Source organism: Tenrec ecaudatus, chromosome 1 (assembly GCF_050624435.1).
Source record: "Tenrec ecaudatus isolate mTenEca1 chromosome 1, mTenEca1.hap1, whole genome shotgun sequence".
In the NCBI taxonomy this organism is placed as follows: Eukaryota; Metazoa; Chordata; class Mammalia; order Afrosoricida; family Tenrecidae; genus Tenrec; species Tenrec ecaudatus.
In genome coordinates, this window is record NC_134530.1 from 243,979,654 (window position 1) to 244,003,236 (window position 23,583).

Consider the following 23,583-nt stretch of genomic DNA (forward strand, 5'->3'; position numbering starts at 1 on the left):
TGACAGGGGCTGCAGTGGTACCGATCGGAAGGCTGCAGCCATCTGTTCTGTGGGAGACAGATGGCAGTCGGCTTCCTAAAGATCACCGTCTCGGAAACCCCGTGGAGCAATGCTGCTCTGTCCTCTAGGGTTTCCACAAGCGGGATTTGGAATTAACTTCACCGCAACAGGCTCTAATCGCCATGAGTCATGAGTGATTCAATAACAACCAACAGGAGCAACAATTGTTATTCAGTCTCTCTCTCATTCCCCCTCCCCACCCCAGTCAGACTACTTAAAAAAAAAATAGGGAGAGAGAAAGAGATGGAGACGGAAGGATGTTGATCCAATCACCAAGTTGTATGACTGATGAAAACAAATGCTATTAACAATCATTTTTGACCATGTAATGACATTTTTCTTCTTTATACTCCAGAATTACCCCCTTATGGGAACTGGTGCTACACAGATAAAAGTTTCAGTCTTATTAAACATTGGCCGAGGTTAAAGGAACAAAATTCAACTAGAAACTGACAACCAGTAGCTTCTCACTAAGAATCTCAACTGTTGCAAAATTAATTCTGAAGACTTGCAGTGAGTCCACAGGCACAGGCTGCCCCGTGTGTCTGAATTCTTCAGCCACCTGAGCATCCAGACCTGTGACTCCAGCCATGGCTCAGGATCCAGAGTGACTGAGAGAGGCGCTATGTTTCAGACAATTGAGAAGCTCAGGAGTTTGGCCTGTGAGCATTGTCTGAAGTGATGTTGTTTCTTTCAGACTAAAAGGCGTCCCATAGAAAGCTGCTCTGACTGAGGGCCAATTAGATGAAGAGGCAGGGAAATGGAAGCAATGATGGTGGAGAGTGAAATGCTAACCTAACGCTTTTCATTGGTTTACTCCCCCAAATGGAAACAGGATGTTAAATTTTCATCCTAACAATTTTTGGCTTAGGCAGACTTCTTACAAACACCAGTATTTCACAAAGTAAGGTTATCGCTCATGATTACTTTCTTCTTTTCACACTATTTCTTCGCCTCCAAATGAAGACTGGGAAGGGGGGCTAAACTTGCAAACTGCAACGCACTGGGTCTGTCTAATGGTTAAGGACGCCCTGCCTGAGGGACCTTGTGTGAGGCAAGAAACTGCAGAGCCTCCCTCCCCGTATCTGAGCAGTGGGAATACTGCTTCCTGGCCAGTCTCAGGGACTCTAGGAGTAACACCATCTGGTTCGAGAATGAATAAAGAGGCATCATTAAAACCCCAAACTAGCTTCTGAGTAGTGTATATTCCATTTCTTACAACAGTTGAAACTTGCTGCAAATTCCCTAAGATCAGACGGTATGATTTCAGTTGATCTAGCGTGTGATAATAAAAATACAATTGTACCCAGGCAAACTGTGCTTGGGGTGGGTTTTCAGGCTGCAGTCTGTTTGGTTTGGTTGCTTTTTCTCCCTTCTAAGCAAGCTGGCAAGCTGGAAGATTCTACAAGGAATGTGGGTGATTTGGTTGAAATCCTCTTCAAACAGGCATATCTTTGCTGCTCATTAAATGGAAAACCATGTCTTAACTTCCCTCAATTGGAATTAAGTCAGATGAAATGATAGGCAGACATCATTTATCAATCAGGAAGTTTCTCATCTACTTGGTGACAAATATTTTTTCCTTAAGGGCTCAAGGTCTGGCTTAGATATTATTAATAAAGAATTTGTGTTAGCCCTGCCTCCCCGAGTGTTGCCAGTTGTGAACTAACACAGCATTGGAAATACTACCCCCAGGGTGCTGTAGAAAGGTTTCCCCCTGGCTTAAGGGTCAGGAGTCTTGGGACCAGTCCCTACTCTGAAGCCAAAGTCCTATGACCTTGGAGAAGTCTATTTCTCAGAGTTCAGTGACCACTCTGATTTTCCTTCCAGACTAAACATTCCATGGTCCTGAGTTGAAGGGGTTTAAGGCACAATTAGTGAGAAAAACAGCTGGACCATGTGACCCGAGCTGTCAATCCCACAGCAAACCCACCAGACTCAAGGCTTTTTTGTGCAACAAAACTCCCTGCCAGCAAGCTAACTCTGACTTACAGGGACACGACAGGGCTGAGAACTGCCCCATTAGGCTTCCAGGTTCTACCCTCCATGGAAGCCACTGCCCTATCTTTCCCCCAGGGTGCAGCTGCCATTGTATTACCAGGGCTCGAGGTTGTTGTTGTTTTTGTTTCCCCTGAGAAAGGAGCCCTTTGTAAGTGCATTCTTCCTGGGACAGATTCAGGAACAACCTGCGGCAATGTTTAGAAACAGTACTGGACCAGTTCTTCATGGTTTGAAGAAAAAGGAGGGAGTCCTTCATGTTCCTTACAAAAGGGGGTGGGCAGCAGGTAGTGCCACTTTTGCGTCTCTGCTGTGTTCCAGGTGCACCCAAATGACGTGTGAGTCTTACAACTGCTCAGGGTTCTCAGAGCAGCAGAAGCTGAGGGAAGGATTTGGCTTGGGCTAATAGTCACTTCCTTTCAGTGCTTCAAGCCTGCTTAGAATCCAGCTGCTAACAGAAAGGTGGGAGTTTTGCCCTCCCCCCCCCCCCACCATCCAGAGACTCTTTGAAAGAGGGACCTGGCCCCCTCCTTCCCCCAAATGAACCACCGACCACCAAGGATGGCGCTGAGCTGCTCTGACACACCTTGGCCACCAGGAGTCGGTTGGTTAGTTGCTGGCTAGAATATTCCTTCTTGGGAAGCGTTTGGAGTATATAGCCTGACTTTTCCTACTTCAGTGAGTTTGAGGTAAATTAAGTAAGGGAAGCAAGTACCATCTCACTAGTATTAATGTTTCTTGCTACTCCATATTTAACCTCCCTGGCGGTATTCGCGAGTGCCGCTCGGGGTAAATGGTAACTGTCAGAAACGGTCACCCCGAGCCACATTCGGGATTATACTCCAGAGAAGTCCCTTCACTAAATTACTGACATAATTAGACCTCCAGGGAGGTTAAGAAGGAAGGCAAAGAAGTTAGAGGGAAAACAAACTCGTTATCCCCACCATCCATCCCCCAGCCCTCCACTCTTCTCTGCTTTTCTGAAAGGACCCAAAACATCAGAGCTGGTGTTCCCAGATCCAACACTTCAGCAGCTGCCACCTTTCCTTAACCTCCTGCAAACAGACGATGCTGATGGCAAATCCGTTTTGAGGCCAGATAAGGGACTGGAAACATCTGCTACGCAAAATGAGTACGGTCAGGTGACAGTTGGGCATGTGCACGTGTGTTTGGAGGGAGCGTCATGAAGAAGGCAGACCCACCGCAGTCAAGTCAAGTCCACGTGCAGTGCCCCTACAAGACAGAGGAGAACTGCCCCAGAGGATCTCCAAGGCTGTAGCCTCCCCAGAACCAGATGCCACGCCGTCCCCCTGAGGAGTGGTTTGGACCACCAACCCTTTTGCTAGCGGCCCAGCACTTTAACCACGACACCACCAGGGCCCCCAATGTCATACTGGGAGACTTTCATTACACTGCCTGCAACGTGATCAGGGGCAACAGCAGGCAGGGTAGCAGGAGAATCTGTTCCCACATCCAGTTATTTGCTTTAAATAAGAGCAGAGAAATGCTAACCCTTATTATTTTTCACTGAAGGAAGAAAACGTCTAGTTCAACTGCCTTTCCTTTAAATGACTCGGTACCCTTGACTGGCTGTGACTTAGGCGAACACACTGACTGTATCAGGTGGCAGGGCCCCCACACCCCTCAGAGCAGCAACCTTGGGCTGGCTATCAGAGCCCGAGCCTGAGGGAAAAGCAGGTGGAGGAGGAGAGCACCCGGCAGGAGATAGTTACCAATGAACTCAAAAGCCTCTTCAAAGTACTGCCGCAGGTTCTGCTTGTTGCTGTCCGTGGCGGGCAGCCGCTTGTAGCTGAACAGGCCTTTCTCGTAGTGGTAGAGGGGAAGGTGAGTGGTGACATTGATGACGTAGCCGATGTCCAGCCGCTGCATCGTGTCCAGGTCCTGAGCGTTCTGCTCGTTGCCAAGAAACAGGAAGGGCAGGATGGGGGTGAGCTCTGCGTTCTCGATGTCGGGCGTGGTGGGGATGGACTGAGGTAGTGAGCCCAAGGCTGCAGAGGCGCCACCCCCAACCTCCGGGCACTCTTGGAGCTGGAGGGAGTTGTCACAGAGATTTTCATGGTTCTGCTTAAAACTGCTAAGTCCACCTGGGAACGAAAAACCGAGAAGGAGAAATGATGACCCAGAGACCAGATGCCACGCCGGAAGAGAAGGCCAGGAGGAGGATGTGGGGTTGCTTCTCTGTATTATTATTGCTAGTGTTTTTTGCATACTCGAAACAAATATGAGAGTCCATTTAGGGACCTAGGACAAGCTTAGGAGGATCTCACCACATTTATATAAATGGGCGTATGTTCCTCTGGAAAGAATTTCATGGGCATGAGGTGATTTCAGGAGCAGCCAATGGGATCCGCCTCAAAAATCCATATGCTCAGTGGCCTATGGAGTGTCACTGCACTTGGGGATCACCCATGCAGTATCTCTCCATAAACTCGCCCCACTCAGAAAGCAATCTGTGCTCCCAGTACAGTGGAGGGGTTCAGTGCAGAGACCCTGAAGGAGCCAGACCCCATCCCTGTGACCCAAGCTTCTCCACTTCTTAGCCCTGTGACTAGGCAAGTTAATTTTTCCTCTGTACCTCAGTTCTCCCATCTGCACAATGAGCTTAATGGCATCCTCTACTGAGTATGGATACTGAGTCTGGAATTGCCTAGCCTTTAGGATATGTTCAGACAGTGTGAGCTATTATCTATATTATCACCCACAGGTGGAGGCAGCAGACATGTTTGGGAAAAAATGAAGTAGAAACTTTCCTTAGGGTTTCTTTTTCTGATACACCCCATCTCCGGTGCCATTTGTCAACATGGATTCTTGGCAGAACAAAGTCTGATAGGAGAACACTCACTGATATAAGGCGCCTGGGAATCTTGCATGCATAAATTCATTAGGAAATCTCTGATCCAGCCAATGAATACACAGCTTCGAGCTAAAGTCTCATATCTGCCTCCCAAGAGTCAAAGGTCTAGTGTAAAAGCATAAACCCAGCCAGTTTCTGTCCCCTCACAAGTGAAGTCTCACTTATGGGACCATATTTAAGGAAACATAATCTAGCCAAAGATATTCAGGTTGGTGTATATAGAAAATGAATGGTCTTTCATTTGCTATTGCCTGCCCTGAGATGTATTATATAGCATTATCTGTTTTCAAGAAAAGGTCAGATATAATGACAGAAGGGCAGCACAAAGGGAAAGTGATCACGCCCTTTATTGTTATATAGCTAAACTATATGAAAATAAAGAAAACATTTGCTTAATCTGAAATGGAGGTGAAAAAAAGTTGTTCAGAAACTTTCACCAGGTATCCAAATACTTAAAGTTTATGTGGATAATGCAAAGAACAATGAGCTCAGAAATCCTTATTTCTCGTGTAACTTTCTCCTTTAAAATGTGTTCCCCATACTACTCCAGAGATGACTCCAAGGGCCTACCAGGAGGCTCAAGTCATACACGATAGACGAAGGAGGAAGGCATCCGAGTCGGCATTTTTACCACTGCATGAGTTCTAATTCTGAGCTTACAAAAATCACATAAAGCCGAGTCTTCCCCCTGCAAAGAGGGCAAAATCGGCAAACTCAAGCGAAAAGCCATCAGAACAAACATTTACACTCAAAGGTATTCAGATGCGTCAAGTCTGCCTTGATGGCTACAGAAGATAAGGCACACACTACAAAGCGTGAACAGGATATGGTTCTGTTGAAATAAGAACAGGAAGTCAATCTCCTCACATGCTTCTGAACCTAACATATGTCCTTCTCTATTTCACGGCTCATCTTTAGTAACCACAGCCGGAAACCCCAGGCTGTAAGCGAGGCTGAGCCTCTGGACTGTCCACAGCCCCTGGAGACAGGGGCATCTTCGTTAGGCACAACGAGGATCTAAAGTAAATTCAGACGTGTCACAGTATACTCATTGTACATAGCAGTAAGAGGCAAAACCTACCTGCGCTCCTGAAAAGAAAGGCAAGAACGCGATATCCTCATTTTAATTGATCTCCAAAATTAAATTCTACTCCCTTAGATTACTGGTTTATTCCTCAATGAAGCCACACTAATAAAATTTGTCTGGGTTCAGAGAGATAAATTTTAAAGTTTTTGTTTTAAAGAAAAACCAATAGAGAAACTTTAGCCAAGACAACCTCAAAACAAAACAAAACAAAACAAAACAAAAAGTACCCACTGTCACTACCATGTGTTCCATTAAAGGCACTTTGGGACTCTGGAGTTTGCTGTTGCTTTAATCTTCCACCAGCTCTGTCTCCACAAAATACGCACAAGCCATTCTACACAGACACAAATTCCACAATGGAAATTTATTTATTTTTTCCCCTTAAGAAAAATACAGTTGCTATACTTTTCCATATAAAAGAGAAAAACAACAAAACAAACAAACATTCTCTTAGCGGGGTTGGTTGGGGGGTGGGTAGCTTCTCTGTTCAGATTTGAGGTACTAAAGCTGTACTTTCTCTTAAATGCAGCTAGTAAAAGGGCAAGAAACAGAACCCCCACCCCCTACACACACACACACACACACACACACACACAGAAAATGCTGCTGAATTCCGCTCTTTAAAATTCTGTCTCTGCACCTCCTTTCCCAATGACATCAGCTGGAGGCTCCCCACCTGCCCAGTTGCCATAGCAGTTACACAAAGACATACAATGACATCAGTTGGCATGATATCAGCTCTCTGAGTACAAACAATACAAGAAGAACTACTTTGTTTAAGGCCTTTGGTGCAACTGTGTTCTGGGGAGCCAATGATGTAATGCTAACAGGTGGCATGGGCCTGCCATTTGCCTAACGGGGGGGATAAAACCCCATGGGGAGGGAGGGGGGAATTTGAGACAGACACATGCAGAGTGCTCTGCCTTACAGGGGGTACTGATGTGCAAAACTCTGTATGTAGTTTCCGTGTAAGTCATGGGGGACTCCGCACACAGCATGTCAGCAGAGAGGAGGTAGGAAGGGAAACACTGTCATTCCGGCATGCTTAGCGAGACAGAGGGATCTTCAGAGGGATCCAAAGTCTCCAGTTCAATTACCAGTCTACTGTTCAGCTCAGTCATCAAGCCTTAGAAGAGTGGGGCATGTCCACAGGTTTGGGTGAAAGAAACAAAAGATGAAACAAAAGTGGGGGTGGTGTTTCAACCAAAGTGAACCACAGAAGCTTACAGGCGCGTTTTTTCTTTTCCTTTCTTGTTTTCCTTGTTAGCAGCGGTGTGGAGGGAGCATTGGTTTCTTCTCACCGGGAGTTGGAAATGGTATTGGAAGCTGGGCTGGAGGAGAGCAGGGCTAAGCAGTGTTCTCACCTAACGCACTCCTACCCCACCCGTCGGGAGTCCACCTGCATCAAGTGCCACGGGAGAGGCCGACCAGAGCAATGGCTTACTGCGGGGCATCTTTGCTTGTTTTATATGTGTTTTTTTATTATGTGAGAGTATAGGCACATAATACCTAACAGAGTTGAGGGCAGGTTTCACATAGGGAAAAGCTGGGGGGTAGGTGCAGACAGACCTACGCTGCAACTGTGAGTCTGCCTCCTCCTCACTCTGAAAACTGATGGCCACTTTGCCTTCTTAAGCTTTAGCTTATCTACCTGCAAAGTGAACACAAGATCTATCACCTCTGCATAGGGTTGTGATGCAGATAAAAAGAAAGTTTATACAAATATCTTTTTTATATAACCAGGTGTTCATGAATAAATGACTTTTATTCCCAAACCGTCACCATCCTTCTCACCTGCAGTTGGCCAATATTCAGCCCCTGAAAGTCCAAGCACAGTGCAGGGACTGAGAACAGAGGCTTAGAGGCCAGGCGGGGTGGGTTCAAATACCAGCATGGCCAAGTAATAGCGAAGACGCCTTGTGAAACTGCCTTACCCTCTCTATTTCTCAGTCTCCCCATGTAAGAAACGGAGATGATGGTACCACCTACCTCAAAATTGCTTATTGAGTGGTGCTAGTAAATTTCTTATATGTATTTTATAATGAACAAAGTACTTGGAAGTAAAGCTTGACACACAGTAAGCGCCGCTAGTACTGTTATTTTGAGAGATTACTGTTTTAACCACCCTGCCCTAATATTAACACAAGTGACTCTAAGTGATAATAAGCTAATGTTCTAGAATTTTTACTTTCAAATTGTTATTGAGAAATAGGGAGAGAAGACAGAAAGGAAAGAGAAGGAAGAAAGCAAAAAGAAAGAAAAGAAACAGCTAAGAGCCAAGAGGCCTGCCAGTTTTCAAAAGCTCTGTCGCCTCCCTAGACAAATGATCTGCTTTCATTTTGCTTGGCCTCGCTTTTCCAGGGAAGCCTGCCTGTCTCTGGATTCCTGCTTTTCTCCAGAGGAGGGTTGAAGTTTTCAAATAAAACAGCTCTTCCCCCCTTCCACTTCTACCACCCCAGGGCCCACCCAGTGAGGTGACCTCCTTCTGTACACAAGGACTTGCAGTTATCAGTGCAAATATTTTCTGGGCAGGAACAGCCATGCTGGGGGCAAACATCTTCAAACCTTATCTCCAACCAGGATGGGTTGTGCCAAAGTGAGTGGGGTGAGCATGCTGACCCTGATTCGGCACCAACAGAGAAGGCCAGCCCCGAAAAACAATGTCAGCAATGCTGGCCACCTACTCCTCCAATAGGAGGCTAGGTAAGTGGCCATCCCACTGAAGTACTAGATTCTAGTTTAAGTGGGAGCAGCTCGTTGCTGATGCGCTGCAGCTTCTATGGCTGTTTCCCCCATGACAGCCCTAGAAACAGGAGCTCTCTGGGTTGTGACTCAGAAGATGTGCTTGTGTGTCTCCAGTTAAAGAAACCACATCCAAATCCATCGTCTGTTAGCAAGAGACGGCCAGAATTTGAAGACGGCCCTTACTTCACACACCAGTTCATTTGGTTTTATGCTAAGCTGTAAAGTAAGCACTTTGCAGAGATGAAAGGAAACGTCTTCACTGAAGGTCAGCAAATAGAACTAAAACAAAAGTGTCTGGGTGGGGTGGGGAGGCGGGGGTGGGGCACACTGAAAGTGGACACTTCTAGAAAATCTCTGCAAGCATATTGACCACTGTTCATTGTTCCTGGTCATTCTTGCTATATTGACCACTGTTCATTGCTCCTGGTCGTTCTTGCTGGGTGGCTGGAGCTTGAAAGGAGGGTAAGACTTTGAAGATAATAGGTAACAACACAGATGCTGGAGTGAGGCTTTTTGAATTTCTTTTTGCAGCCTCCTCTTGCTTCTTAGCTGTGTTTTCCTGGAAAAGTCCTGTCACATCTCTGTACTTCATGTCCATATGAAGTGCTATGGAGATGACATCAGTATTTACCTCATAGAGATCTTACTATGAATAAAATGTGATAAAAGAGTCAGATATTGTCATGATCACTGGGAGGTATTAGCGTACCGGTATAAAGTGAATCCAAGATGTGTCCCTATTTTGTAGGTCCTCCTTGGAAACTGGGGTACAATGGGGGCAGACTGTCAAGATTCTATTTGTACAAAAAAGAAATAAAATGATGTCTCTATTGGTGCAAGGTCCCTAAGACCCTTGGGGAGGAAACGAAACCTGGAAAATTTGGAGCTGGCTTCAGGCCCGGAACTCTGGAAGAATGGATCAGGGTGACTCCATAATTTTTAGGGCAGAATACCACCCACCTGGACAATCAAATATTTGTGGTACCAACACGGTGGTGGTATTTGTTGCCAAGTCAATTCCAACTCAGGGTGCTCCCATGTGTCAGAGTAGAACTGGTCCATGGGGTTCAGAAGGTTCTGACCTTTCAGAAGCTGCTCTCGCGGAATGCCAGCGGATGGATTTGGACCACCAAGCGCCCTGCTAGTGGCCAAGCATTTACTGATTTGCTCCACCCAGAGTCCTGAGGTCCAGCTATAAGCTCAAAGTATGTCTAGTTTTCCACGAGGTTATCCTTACAGTCCACGCACCCGACTGGGTATTGGACAGTAGGAATGAGTTCCACTTCCATTCCCAGTCGTTTCACTGAAATGGTCTGTGATCCTGCCCTCCGAGAACTTGCATTTCCTTTCTACGGCAAGTGAAGCGAGGCTAGTGGACAGGGAAAGGAGGCGGCAAATGAGAGAGAGCTTTTTCACCAGGAGCATGGTAAGAAACAAAGGAGAAACAAAACAAAAACAAAAACTATGTCTGTTTCCACAGGGGAACGAGATCTTGGTGTTAAGTGCAGCAGTGCTGCTGATGGGAGGAATGAGTCACAGAGGAACAACTCTAAGATCATGCCTTCTTAAAAAAATAAAAAAGTTTCGTTGGCATATGCTTCACATATCCTACAATTTAATTGCTCAATCCTATTCAAAAACGTTGTGCAATCATCACCGTAGTCCATTTGGAAACATTTCATCTTTTACTGGGTGTTGTTAGCTTCCCATTTACCCCCACCATCCCCTGCCATGCCCCTAGGTCATTATTAATCCAGTTACTGTCTCTACAGATTGCCCTATGTCGGATTTCATAGAAAGAAAACCGTACAAAACACAAACAGGAAGCAAACACACACCTGGCAACAATAACTAGACAAAACAAACCACCTAAATTGAAAAGGAAGCAAGAAATAAAACACAGAAGCAACTTTAAAATGGGTCAAAGGAGAGAGCCAATGGTAAGGTAACCTGTAACCTGACTCCACCTGCCATGGCGGCATTACTTTGATGGCTTCACTCAGCTGGGTGAGGCCTTACATGGGAAATGCCCAAGGACAAAAGGACCTCACAAACACAAAACAAAAACCCAGGAACTTGGATCTAATTGAGTGGCTATAGATCTCCAGGGCAAGGTGCACTGTTAGTGTTTCATAAAGATCCATCCACAGTTGTGTTAGCTTTAGTAGAGTTTAAGTTTTCAGAGGGCAGAAATGGTCTTATTTAAATCCCTTTGTAAATAATTTTAGTTAAATCCCTTTGTTGTTGGAAGCCACAGTTGATGACAGTCATGTCATTTTCCACCGAGACAACAATTAAACAGCTTGGTATTATTTTTATGAGTAGATGATTTTTATGTGAGCAGGAGACAAATGTGGTATTGCAATAAAAACACATAATTTATTAATGTGTTAGACACCAGCAACAACAGTAGGGAGAATAATTGAGGTTGAGGAGCTATCTCTTTTCAGAAATAACTTACAAAATACAAAATAAAAGGACCCGGTGATGTCTACTGAGTGGCAAGTGATACGTTCACATTACCTCAGAAATGCCTCTCACCAAATCCTCTTCCTGTAGTAAACTAAAGATTATTACCCCTGTTCATACTTAACAGTATTTAATCTAACCTTAGTATAGTTAGTGATGCTTTGAGAAAACAAAATAGAAAATTCCAGAAAAGTTTTACCAGAATTGCTGCTCGAGAAAGCCAAACCAAAGACCGAATTTCGACGAATGATGCTGAGGTGCAACAGAGCTCTGCTAGCATCCTGTTTCCTCTAACCATGTGCGGTCTCCCCGTCCCAGCAAGGTGGCATAGTACCAAACCTAGCCTGCTGGGGATACACTAACGCTCGGCTCAAACACTTACCAAGGACTAAAGAGTGTGCCTCTTGCTAATTAATGCCTAATCTTTGCAGAATTTAGAAAGTGCTTTTCCTAATCTTTTCATGCTATATGCTTCTACAACTATTTTTAACTTGTACCTATGCTTTGAAATATATCACTTCTTTCTTGACTAACAACATCTTTGTAATGATAACTGAAATGTTACAAAAACATTTTTTAACCTAAGTATTTACTGCAAATGGAGTCAGAAAGATCCAGCATCAGGCAATGCGACTCTGAAATATGAAAAGTGAAGCTTCAATTGTAAACCTCCAAGAAACCTTGAGCCTGGAATGTCTTTGTGACAGTCTAAAGATTGTTCCTCTCTGGGCACCACCTCATCCACCCAGCTCAGACGTTAACTCTGCCTCACACAAGCCCCTTCACTAAGGAGTTGGTTGGTGCCCCAAAAGGCTGGGGATTCCATCGGAAGCCTGCTGAAGTGGCTCAGTCCACAGGGGGGAAAAGACAGCTAGCTAGCTGCCTGTTAGCAATAGCCCATGGAGCAGAGTGAGAAAGTGCTAAGGCCTTATTCTAATACTCCGTTTCTGCCATGCCCCCTTTAAGCTTTTAACACGCAACTGGTGTTTGGGATTGTACCAGTTTAATTTGTGTGTATTTGAATAGCACAGGCAGATTGTTTGAGAGGATCCTTCACAAGTATGTAAACACAGGCTGTTCCTTTAAATCTGTTACCTCATTTATTTACATTAGAACAGAAAGCACTGCCAGAAGCAACAGCTGATGACAGTCAAGTAGTTTTCCACAAAGCCAACAATTAAACAGCTTTGTGTTGTTTTAATGAGCAGATGACTTGTATGTGAGCAGGATTCAAACCGCAAGAGCTCAGATTTCCCACAACCAGGGACCCACCTCCTCAGGTTTCACCAAAGCCAATGGAAGACCCTTTCTTCCTCACAAATAGTCCCCTTTGCCGTCTCATTTCTTTCCTGGAAAACCCCTTCAGGAGTATGGAGAAGAGGAGAAAAGCAGAGGTGGAAAGATTGTACTGGGACTATATATCCAAGATTACATTTCCAAGGCCTCCACAAAATATGATAGAAATGAGTTTCCATGCGCTGGAGGGAGGCGGGGGGCAGGCGGGAATGGTTCTCACCCCTACCTCCCTATATTTAAGGGAAGTCCGGCTGGCTCATCCAGCTTCAAGAAAAATTGCAGACACGCCAGGTCCTATCAAGCAACCCAACATTTCCACCCTCCGCTCCCCATTCTGTCTCCAAATGACTTCACTATGAACAACTGCCTGGGAGGCCAGAGTCAGCCCAAGGCAAAAGTCTCCAATTCACTCTTGGTCAGGGCAGAGAGAGCACGCATCTACTCCATGAGCTCTATCTGGGAAGGCCTGAAGGGCTGGCTTGGTGTTTGTTAGCATCCCTTTAAATCCGCTCTCCCTACCATCCATCTGCCACCCATCCTCCTCTCCACTCAAGGCCCAATCAGTCTCACTTTCAATGGAAGGTCATCTGCCTGGAGACTGAACTTCACTCCCGTTAAAAGAAATGCCAATTAAAGAAACACACGTTTTCCCTTTCAGGGCAGGTTTGGGACACAATCAAATGAGTGCCCCCATCGAGATACAGGCTGGTGGGGGACAGGGGCTTGGAGTAAGTATTAGGATGGCCAACATCAAGGTCCCATGCATGATCCAGGACACTGGCAAGTTCAGTTTCCTCTAACTTTCTGGGCCTACACTTTAGCTAACTAGCCTTGTTAGCACAAGCCAATTCCCAAGAGAAAAACACACCAACACCCATCTCAAATTTCTGTTTTGTGTTGTTTCTATTTACACTACTTATCACTGCTTTAATCTTTTTTATCTAGAGCAAGCACTCTCAACATTTTGGGACCTGAGGAAGTGAAGTGACATGCTAATGATGTCCCTTCTCAACTCCCCCACTCTCCCACCTCTCACCTCCACTCCTGATGCAGGAATCAGGGTATGATGGGAAGAGACTGATAAGATAATAAACTTAAAAATAAGATAATTACCGATTATAGTAAGGGACATAAAGCTGCCCTCCAGTTCCTAGGTGCAACGAGAGACCAAACCCCAAGGGGCTGATTAAATGGCAGTTCGGAAGAGGTTTCTCTGAGGACTCAAAAATGATTGATTGGGGGGGAGGGGGAGGAAGGAACAGAAAGAGCTATGCAAGGGCCACCATATATCACAAGGGCAAAGTCCAGAGCACCAGGGGGCACATGGGGAAGTCAAAGGGGCCTAATGTTTGCAGAGAACAATGAATGGGCAAGAGGGAGAAAGCAGTAGAAAGAGACCAGGGCTTCCTCACAAAGGATTCAGTGACTTAGTAGGATACAGAACTGCCCCTGTGGGTTTCCAAGATTTTAAGCCTTTATAAGGTCAGAAAGCTTATCTTTCTTACTTGAAGTGGCTGGTGGGGCCTAACTATGGATCTTGCTGTTAGAAGCCCAATCCATAAACCACTATGCCACTACCATGGCTCCTTCAGCGCTTCTCAGGGTACTTGAAGCTTTTTCTTTTTAGTGGGAAGTTCCTGAATGGTCAAAAGTCTGTAATGGGTCATCAAGAAGAGTTTGAGAAGGAAAAGGAAGGGGCTGGCAGTGTTGGGTGCCACTGAATCAGCTTCAACTCAACAACAGAAGGAAACGCTGGCCATCAGTCCTGAACCAAATACACACACACACACACACACACACACACACACACACACGACAGAAAAGGTATGAATTCACCATAGCACACAATCAATCTTTACTACAAAACTTGGGCAAAATTTAAGCCTTCTGTTTCCCAGAATGCCAATTTTAGCCCCATGTTTAATATGTAAATATAAATCCAGCTCTGGAGGGGACCATAACTACACACACATAAAAGTTAAACCAAAAATGGTTGAGTGTTTTAGCAAAGAATAGTGAGAGATAATGAGAGAAGCATGAGTGCAATCAATGTCTATAAGGTACGTGGTTTATTATGTACGTCTTCATCACAAGAAAATTAAAATGCCCATGCTAAAGTTTTCCATGCTATCCATTTCTAAATGCAGTAGTTTGATGGATATTATACCAGAAACAACTGGGGCCAAGATGGAGGTACTATCTAATGAATGAGTTTATCCAGAAGCAAGCTCACAGAACCTCAGTTCCTATGGCCAGCCTATAGCACAGGGGCCCAGTCCTTTTCAGACGACACCTGTCTGCTCACCTACCCTCCTGTGGGATGGTGTTGCCTGATGCCCTTCTTCCAGATCCCTCATATCATCATAGGCGGTGGCTCACCACATCTGTGGGAAGCTATTCTATACCATGTTATGGCTCCACCTTCTCTGCTTGCTAAAAAACCCCCAAACTGGTTAATCCATCAAGACAGAGTAAAGGAGAGGGGGGGAAATGATCATGGGCTCATCCTGGAGGGCTGGCAAGGGAAGCATGTTAATAGGAGGAGAGTGCTAGGAACACAAAGCCATATTTTCCCCAAGAGCTCAACCAGATACTCTGCATTATTGTTTAATTCTCTGAAAAGAGGGGAAACATGCTTTGCTCTTCAGTGCAGAAGTTTGAATAATGAAGCATTGCTAAACAAACAAACAAACAAACAAACAAACAGAGGAAAGCCCAGTAAAGCTATTCATTAAACAAGCCCACTGAGGAAAACTGTTGCTTAACAATCCAACCCCCCTGAGGACCAACATTTAACTTAGACCCCAAATTAAACGCATTGCAACTTCACAGCAAAACTATGTTTCCCAATGGGATGTAAGTGAAGTCCAATGAAATAAATCTCTAGAAATGTCAAGAGTAAGCCTCAAGGGAGAGCATACTTCCACTGTGAAGCACTCCCTTTGGAAATTGCTCGCACCAAAGGTCATCTCGAAGTGCTCATGACAAGAGGAAGGGAGGGAGAACATGAAGCCATGCGAGGTTGGCGCCGCGGAGTCGGTTGGGTTCCTTTGCTGAGATCCTATGTGTGGGCCCCCACGAAACTGCCATGTTCAAACAAACTGCTTTTAGGACACTGTGCTTAAAATAATCTGTAGGTCAAAGGGCTTCACCTTAGGGATTTCAGGAGGTGGATGTGGGAAGGGTCCAGGGTCAACATCTAATTTGAGTTGTGTTGCTGGACCACTGCTCATTCTTCACAGAAGGCACAGCAACCACTTTAGAGGTTAAAGTGAATTCTGCATTTGGCAAGACTACCAAGCAAAGATGAGCATTCGTGACCAACTGCCAGGAACAGATCTGAGATCTCCCTTCACGTGGATTCGTCTCATTGGCCATGCCCAGCAGTCACAGCAGCTTCAGAGGGCTGCCAATTGGAAACCAGGAGGTCGCTGGGCATTGAACTGTACCTGAGGTTCCAGCAGATCAAAAGGCGGTACGTTTCCATCTGAACCCCCTTCTGGGATTAAGTGGGGAAAATCAACCAAAAGGTCAGTCCACCTCTGAGGAGGCGGACTAGGACTACATGAGCCGGCTCTCAGCAAGAACTTGAGGCTAAGTGGAGGAGCAGCCAAGTAACAGCCACTGCCACCTGGAACACGTGGCATAGAAAGCTGGCCTGGGATGCACCACCTCTCTGGCAGCATCAACACAGTCACGTCATCTTGGATCCATGCCCCATGCTGCCCCAGAGGACTGAAGCCTTGAAAGCAAAGCCCCAGAACACAGCACTTCTTTACAAGAACGTGAGGCTGGGCTCTAGCTTGATGTCTGTTTTGCCATCCTCCCTAAAATGAGAAGTTTGGAATAACCTTCACATTTCTAGCCTTTTAGAACTTCAACCCAGCTTTGATGAATTGGATATGGAGAGCAATGGCCAAAAAGTGAGCAGCTGCCTGAGGCTTTACAGCCCTGCATGATCTCTGGTTCCCACTTAGGGGCATTGGCAGGTACCGTTCCATCTTCACCGACTCTCTTTCCCCAGGTCCTCAAATAGTTGATTCAGATCAAATATGTCTTTCCTGGACATTCAATTCAGATCTCATTCATCCTATCACAGTTTCATTGCCTTTGCATCATTTAGACTATCTAAAATTACTCCTTTACCTATTTTCTTACTTGATTGCTATTATTATTAAAATTTGGACCCCTCTCTCTCTCAGAGCTTGTCTCCAAAGAAAATGAGCAAATGTTCTACCTTTACAGCACCGTGGCTTTGGCATAGTTGCTTACCTCTTTGTACTTTGGCTTCCTCAATTGTAAAATAAAGTTAACAGCAGTCCTACCATTTAACAATAGAATTATCGGAGGAAATGAAATAATACCTGCTACCCATTACTCATTGAATTGTTATTAATTGTTGTATTTTTAACCACCTCATATGCATTTGAAAGTTGGACATTGAATAAGGAAAACAGAAGATGAATCGATTCATTGGAATTGTGGTGCTAGAGAAGAATATTGAAACTACCATGGACTACTAAAAGGACAAACACATCTATCTGGAAAGAAGGATATCCAGAGTGCTCCTTAGAGGCAAGGGCAGTGAGACTTTGTCTCATGCAGCTTGGACATGTTATTAGAAGACACAAGTCCTTGGAGAAGGCCATCATGCGCGGTGACATGGTGCTGCAACCCTCGGCTCAAGCGTAGGAATGATGGTGAGGATGGCAAGGACCAGGCGATGTTTCATTTTGTTGTGCAGAGGGTTGCGATGGATCAGAACAGACTTGATGGCACCTAATAACAATAGTTATTGATTGTGATTTTAATTATTCACCCTTTTAATGCCTAGAGCAAATCTGGTTTGAAGAGTAGGTACTCATTTAAATATTTCTACATTAAATGAACATTGGAATGAGATGACAATGAGTCAGATCATTGTAAAGCACCTCTTATTGGATGGATCATTATGCAGAGGTCTTGTGTGTTCAAAGACCCAAGGGTAAGAACCGAGTCTTAAGTGTTTAGCATTATGTTAAGGATTCAAGGAATTAAAAATTAGGGGAAGGGTATAAAGGACTATAAATGGAAACTCAGTTAAAAGGCTTGCAGCAGAAATGTTTTCAGAGCACAATGGGGAGTGACATGATCCACTGAAAGGAAGTAATGAGTCTATCACCTGTGACACATGCAAGGTAGGTACAGGATCAGCCAGGTGATCAGCAAGAGAATTTGAAGGGATGAGATTCCACACAGTTGATGTCCTTTAACCCTTTCTCCCTCTTGGACTTTCTATAGGAGTGGTGCCTGGAGAAGGTGGAGGGAAAGCATCCGTAACAAAGGAAAGAAGACTTACAGGAGAACACAGGCAGTGGGCAAACAATGGGAGGGGCCCTTCCTTCTCAGTTCAACACATGATTATTAAGAACTAAACATGGGCTCCACCACTCATCTGGCAGTTTGTCAGACTGGGGTGGAGTGTGTGTTGCTACGATGCTGGAATCTATGTCATCAGTGTTTAAAATATCAGCAGGATCATTCATAGTGGACAGATTGTGTCTCATTCCAGCTTAAGCTACTGGGGTGGTGTGGGGTGGGGATGTGTGGAACCTTGGTGATGTGCTTCTGAAATGTAGTCAGTGGAAACCATACAGATCACAACATGGTGCTGGAAGATGAGCTCTCCAGGTTGGGAGGCACTCGTTTTGTTCTGTTGGCCACGGGCTCACCATGAGTCGGAGCCAACTCAGTAGCAACTTAGAACTACAAATAAGTCTGAGGGCAGGGTGCTAAGTACTGGGTGTAGAAAACAGCACAGGATTTCCTGCCATCTTTCAGGCTTGGCTGGCCCTCCCACTAGACATGGGGGAGCAGTGGCAGAAAGATGACTAGGAGGGAGTATCATTCCCACCCCTCAGAAATTCAATTTCTTTGTCCTGCTTGCTGCTAGAGTGATTGAACACTGATCTCAAATCAGGAATTCTGGGCTCCTCTTAATTCCTTCTATTAATCACCTCCCGCCCCCAATTGGGTAAGTCACTCACCCTCAAGACCGTTTCAAAGCTCACTCCTATCCCAAAGGTACAGAACTGGCAATTGTTGGGCTTTGATTCAGATCACTGGCCTTGAGGGTGCCCAGTGAGGCATAGCCTGGGACTGCCACATACTTACTACTTTAATGCCCTTCTTGCTTTATGATGATATGTATTAATCTGTTGTGGCTCTGCCTTTCCAAATAAATATTATTGAAAGTTTTGCCCTATAACCTACTCCCACTGTTTGTGTAAATAGTGTCCAGATACTTGAGAGTTTCATCCATACAAATCAATAACTCATGTATTGTAGTTCAAAAGTAATAATAAAATAAAACATATAATCATATCTTAAGAACTTCCCATTCAAGCACAGGAGTTTTGTCTTTGCTAAAAAAGGGCTATGACCACTCCAGGCTCTCTTCTAGAGGTGCTGTCAATTACAGGTGCTCTTGGGAGGTAGACAATGAGCTGTAGAGCTTCTGGTCTTCTAGGGGAGGAGATGTTCGGGACAATGGGAGTGAAGAAAAGGCCTAGCTTTCCACACCTCGTTAGTGGGTTCAAGGTCTTTGGGTGGCACAGCTGTTTGGGCACAGTCATTGCAAGGCAGACTCACACCTGTGGATTTGCTTTGGATGATAAGCTAAAGCATGAGTGGAGAACATCTGCTCTGATGATTTGAAATTATCCAGGCCAGCTAACATCATGCCCTTCACCAAAGAAACACAGTTCCAGCCAGCACATTAAGTAAGGGTGAGCTAATTAAATATAACAGGATAGTTTTTTAAGTCGATAATTTTGTATGGCCTGCAAACAATGTTCTAAACATCCAAATAACCTTTGGCAGAAAAATGGTTCTCCACCCCGGACCTGAAGGCCAGTGATTCAAACTTACCCCATGACACTGGGACAGAAAGAGGAGATCTGCTTCTATAGAGATTAGAGCACTTCTACCCTGTAACAGTGGTGTCATGAATCTGACTCAATTTGACAGTCATGGGTTTGGGTTTTTTGTCTTCTTTTTGTGAGTTCAGATGAACCTGCGTCCCCCTCTCAACAACTGGGACTGATCCATTCAGAGTTACCAGGAGTGACAGTGAGAGCTGCCCATCGTCCTCTTGTGCAAACAACCCCCATGCAATCGATTAGAACAAACCCCTGAAAAACACCCACTCCCCAAATCATCAGCCTACCTGAGCTTCCTGGAAGGAACTCATTCCCAGTCTGAAAAATTAAGAATATCTGGTATCGATGGGCATTCCCTGGGTGGTGCCAAATGTTAAAGGTCTTGGCTACTCATCAAAAGGTTGAAAATTAGAGTTCATGCAGAGGTACTTGGGAAGAAAGGCCTGGTGATCTCAAAAGTGAGCTGTGGAGAACCTTATCGAATACAGTTGGACTCCACAATCATGGTCATGAGTCCCAGTGAACAGGGTGAGAATTAGTGAGAATAGATCAACCACCGCATGCTCTTCTCCTCCCATGCTCCTAGATGCCCTCAGTACAGGTTTGACTAGCAGCAAAATCAAATGATCGGGAACTATAGCTTTCAACGGGAGAAGCCTTGAGAAGCAGCCAGATAAGAGTAGTTTCTGAAAGCCCCAAAGGGCCGAGGATTCTGGAGGAAGCAAAACTGCAGGGGAAAGTTTTAGCTCATTAAGTCCCTGAGCAGCCCTTCCTCCTCCTCTTGGGCCACATCTCTGAGTCATAGCCCAGACACCGCCAACTGGACCTATGAGAAAGTTCTGCATCAGGAACCCAGAAGCATGTCATCTGTAGGAGACGGAGCTCAAGATAATTATTTAGGTAGCTCTGTACCACTTGATTCTCAAGACACAAACCATTCTCTCTCTCTCTCTCTCTCTCTCTCTTTTTTTAAAGATTCAGAGACTAACATAAAGCCCTGTGCCTTTGAAGTGGGGTCACACGGTCCCTTTCCCCAAGTTTGCAGGAGAGAGCTGCCTGCACACCATCCCCAGGAGATTCATTTACTTCACCTCTCACTTGGAAGGTGGGTGGGACATTCATAGGTACCTTCAAATAGAAATAAAGAGTCACCGAATAAGGGCGGACAAATGCAATTTTACATCATCTGTACAATTAATTATAATAAATTCAATCCAATGCACATCCTCTATCAAGGAAGACAAGCTAATTATCTGTCAGAGAATTATCTCCTATTTAAAGGGCATTTTACCTCAATTTGGCAAAAAGAACTAATGGGAATTGTCTTTCCATACTGATATATTCTTGCTGCCTGCCTCTGCTTAAGTACCCAGAAGGCTTCAGCATTACGCTAAAACCCCAGGGTTTGTTGGGGGCGGGCAGGAGGTGGGGGTGTGGGTGGAATAAAAAAGGGAAAACAGCTATTACTTGGCACCTTGCAGCTTAACTTCTGCTATTGCTGTAATGATGTCCCTTTCAAAGTGTTTTATCAACAGCATAAAACTGGGAGTGACTCATATTTATGAAACAAGAAGCTGTAGTCGGCCCTGCCAGATCATTCACTTCCCCATTCGCGCTGTTTTACAATTATGCTGACTGCTGCCCCCAAACTCCCTTCCTCTGCCCACCAAAGTCCAAGTCCAAGTGCAACACCTATGTCAATACAAACATGCTAGGCTCTTGTAGGAAGACCGGAGGAAATGAGCAATTATGATAGGCTGTAGTACGCTCAAGACAAAAGCAGACGAGGAAGGGCAAAAGCAAGGGGAGGTCACATGGAAGACAGCAGCGCCCCCGCCCCCGCCCCCGCCCCCGCCACCACCAGTGGCGTGCAGCCTAGTAACCACTAGTCTAAATGAAGGGTGAAGGAGGGCTGTAAAACACCAATTTGGTTTTTATAGTATCAAAAAATTAAACACAATGTTAACTTTTATTAATAGAGAAACTAGTGAAGTCAAATGTTGTAAACCAGAAATATAATCATGCTATTAGCCCTGGAGGAAAAAGAAAAATATATGCTAGCTTAGCAGGTAGCAATATACAATATAAAATGAAAGTGGGTTTCAGTTTCTATATGAGAAACTACAGAAATATGAGAAAAGAATGAAGAAATCATGTAAAATGAAACTAAGCTTAACAGGGTAGGTGAGTACGTAAATATATATATATCTATATTAGTAGTCTTTAATAGTCTTTAATAGGTATGCAACAAAGAGCATTGAGTAAGACTTAATTTTCTAAGATTTCTTTAGGTAAAAAGAATATATAATGTTTCAGTATCCCACTTATTCAGAAAAATACTCATGTATTTAACTGCCTGCTGTGCTAGAAAAGCACCCGGCTTTTCCAAACCTGAAACAAAATTGTCTAAGAAGCAAGTAAGATTCTTTCCAAGTTATGTCCACTCCTGACAGCATCAAATCATTGCGCCAAATTATACTTAAAACACCATTGGGTATAAGTAGATGCTGATGAAAACAATAATAATTTTTTGCTATTCACAGTCTTATTAACTACCGTTGTGGTAAATATTTAATATTGTAGTGCTAATGTAGTTTTCAAAGTCAGATACTATATGGCACACATTGTTCACAGCAGTGGGACGTATGTTCGCTAATATACTCCTCAATCAATCTCTTGAGAAAAATAGCCATTACCATCCCCATTTTATGGATGAAGAAACTGAGACACAGCGAGGTTGATTTCCTCAAGGTCATACTTCTAAGAAGGAGCCAAATCAGAATGTAAATTCAATAGCCTGGCTGCATAAGCTGTGTCCCCCATAGCTTGCCTTTTCTGTAAGAAAATAAACATAATGTTTCACCATGAAACAGAGTCCAATTTTGTAAAAGCATCTGTGAATCGATTCATGAAGAAGTCACCCAATAAGCTACTCAGAAAGGTAAAACAAAACAAAAGCCCATGGAGTGGCTTGGCTAAACACATGCATTCACAAGATCTGCTTATTTAACAACAACTCAGACACAAATCAAGAGCTTATACTCCCACTGCGAGTTAAAAACAAAACAAAAAACAAAAGTGAACTGAACTGAGAGGAAACATGAATTCTGAGGCAGCTGTGCTATTCACTATTTACATCCCCTTGGGTAAGAAATCAGAGCCCTGGTGGCATAGTGGTTATGTGTTGGACTGCTAACCACAAGGTCAGCAGTTTAAAACCACCAGTCCCTCCATGGGAGAAAGAACGGGGTTTCTATTCCTGTAAAGAGTTACCATCTGAGACTCAGAGGCAGCTCTACCCTGTCCTATAGGGTCACTATGAGTCAGAATCAACTCAAGGACACTGAATGAGTTGGGTAAGTCATCAGTTTCCATATCCATACAATGGGACTGTTGGACCAAATATTCACCAGTTTTTTTCAAACTCCTGGATGCTGACTAGTACAAAAGGCACTGCAGCCTTTTTTTTAGATTTTGGGGGGTTGTTTTTATCCCCTCTCAAATTGTTCTGGGGTTACCATGGTCCAGAAAAATCTCTTTAAGCAGGCAAAGTGAAAGGTTATCGTCAGGGCAATGAATATCCTTCAATTTGTTTTAAACTTGCTTCAATCTATTGTTTTTATTTTTCAGTCTGAAAAAAAAAAAGTTTAATTTATAGGTTTTCTTTATGCCCTGATTCTGCTGTCTTGCCCACTCATTCCTTCTGCCTGGGGGATGCTGAATGTTTACTGTGACATGACTACCTTCACAATGGGTATGTAAGAGCCCAGGGAAGAGACAGATACTGCCTGAATGAAGACTGTTTCCACTAGAGCTCTCAGAGCCCCTCTCTGCTATTCCATGGGTATCAATAATTTTTCTCCTCAGGTCCCTGGGTGCATTTGGTTAGTAACATAAAGTTGGAGCTGCAAGTGCAGCCATAGGCATCACAAAAGAAAGGCCTGGCAATCTGCTTCCCTGAAAATTACAGGCAAGAAAACCCAAGAAGTGTCACCAAAAGTCAGAATTGACTCGATAACACTGGTTGGCTGATTTTATTTATTTTTTAATCTTTGGTGTACCCAAAGTTACCTGAGCAATATTTGTGGCTGACTGACACTAGAAAGGAAGTAAAGAGTTGAAACATGAAGAAA

The 23,583-nt window shown here is 44.4% G+C and overlaps 1 protein-coding gene across 1 annotated transcript in view; it reads right to left on the reverse strand.

Annotated features, from left to right (window-relative positions):
- The window catches only part of DUSP10 (dual specificity phosphatase 10), a 43,517-nt gene that overhangs the window by 1,613 nt on the left and 18,321 nt on the right, over positions 1-23,583 (reverse strand). The window contains exon 3 of the mRNA XM_075530474.1: positions 3,792-4,163. Within this exon, the coding sequence (XP_075386589.1) occupies positions 3,792-4,163 (372 nt within the window). The remainder of the gene's footprint in view (positions 1-3,791; positions 4,164-23,583) is intronic.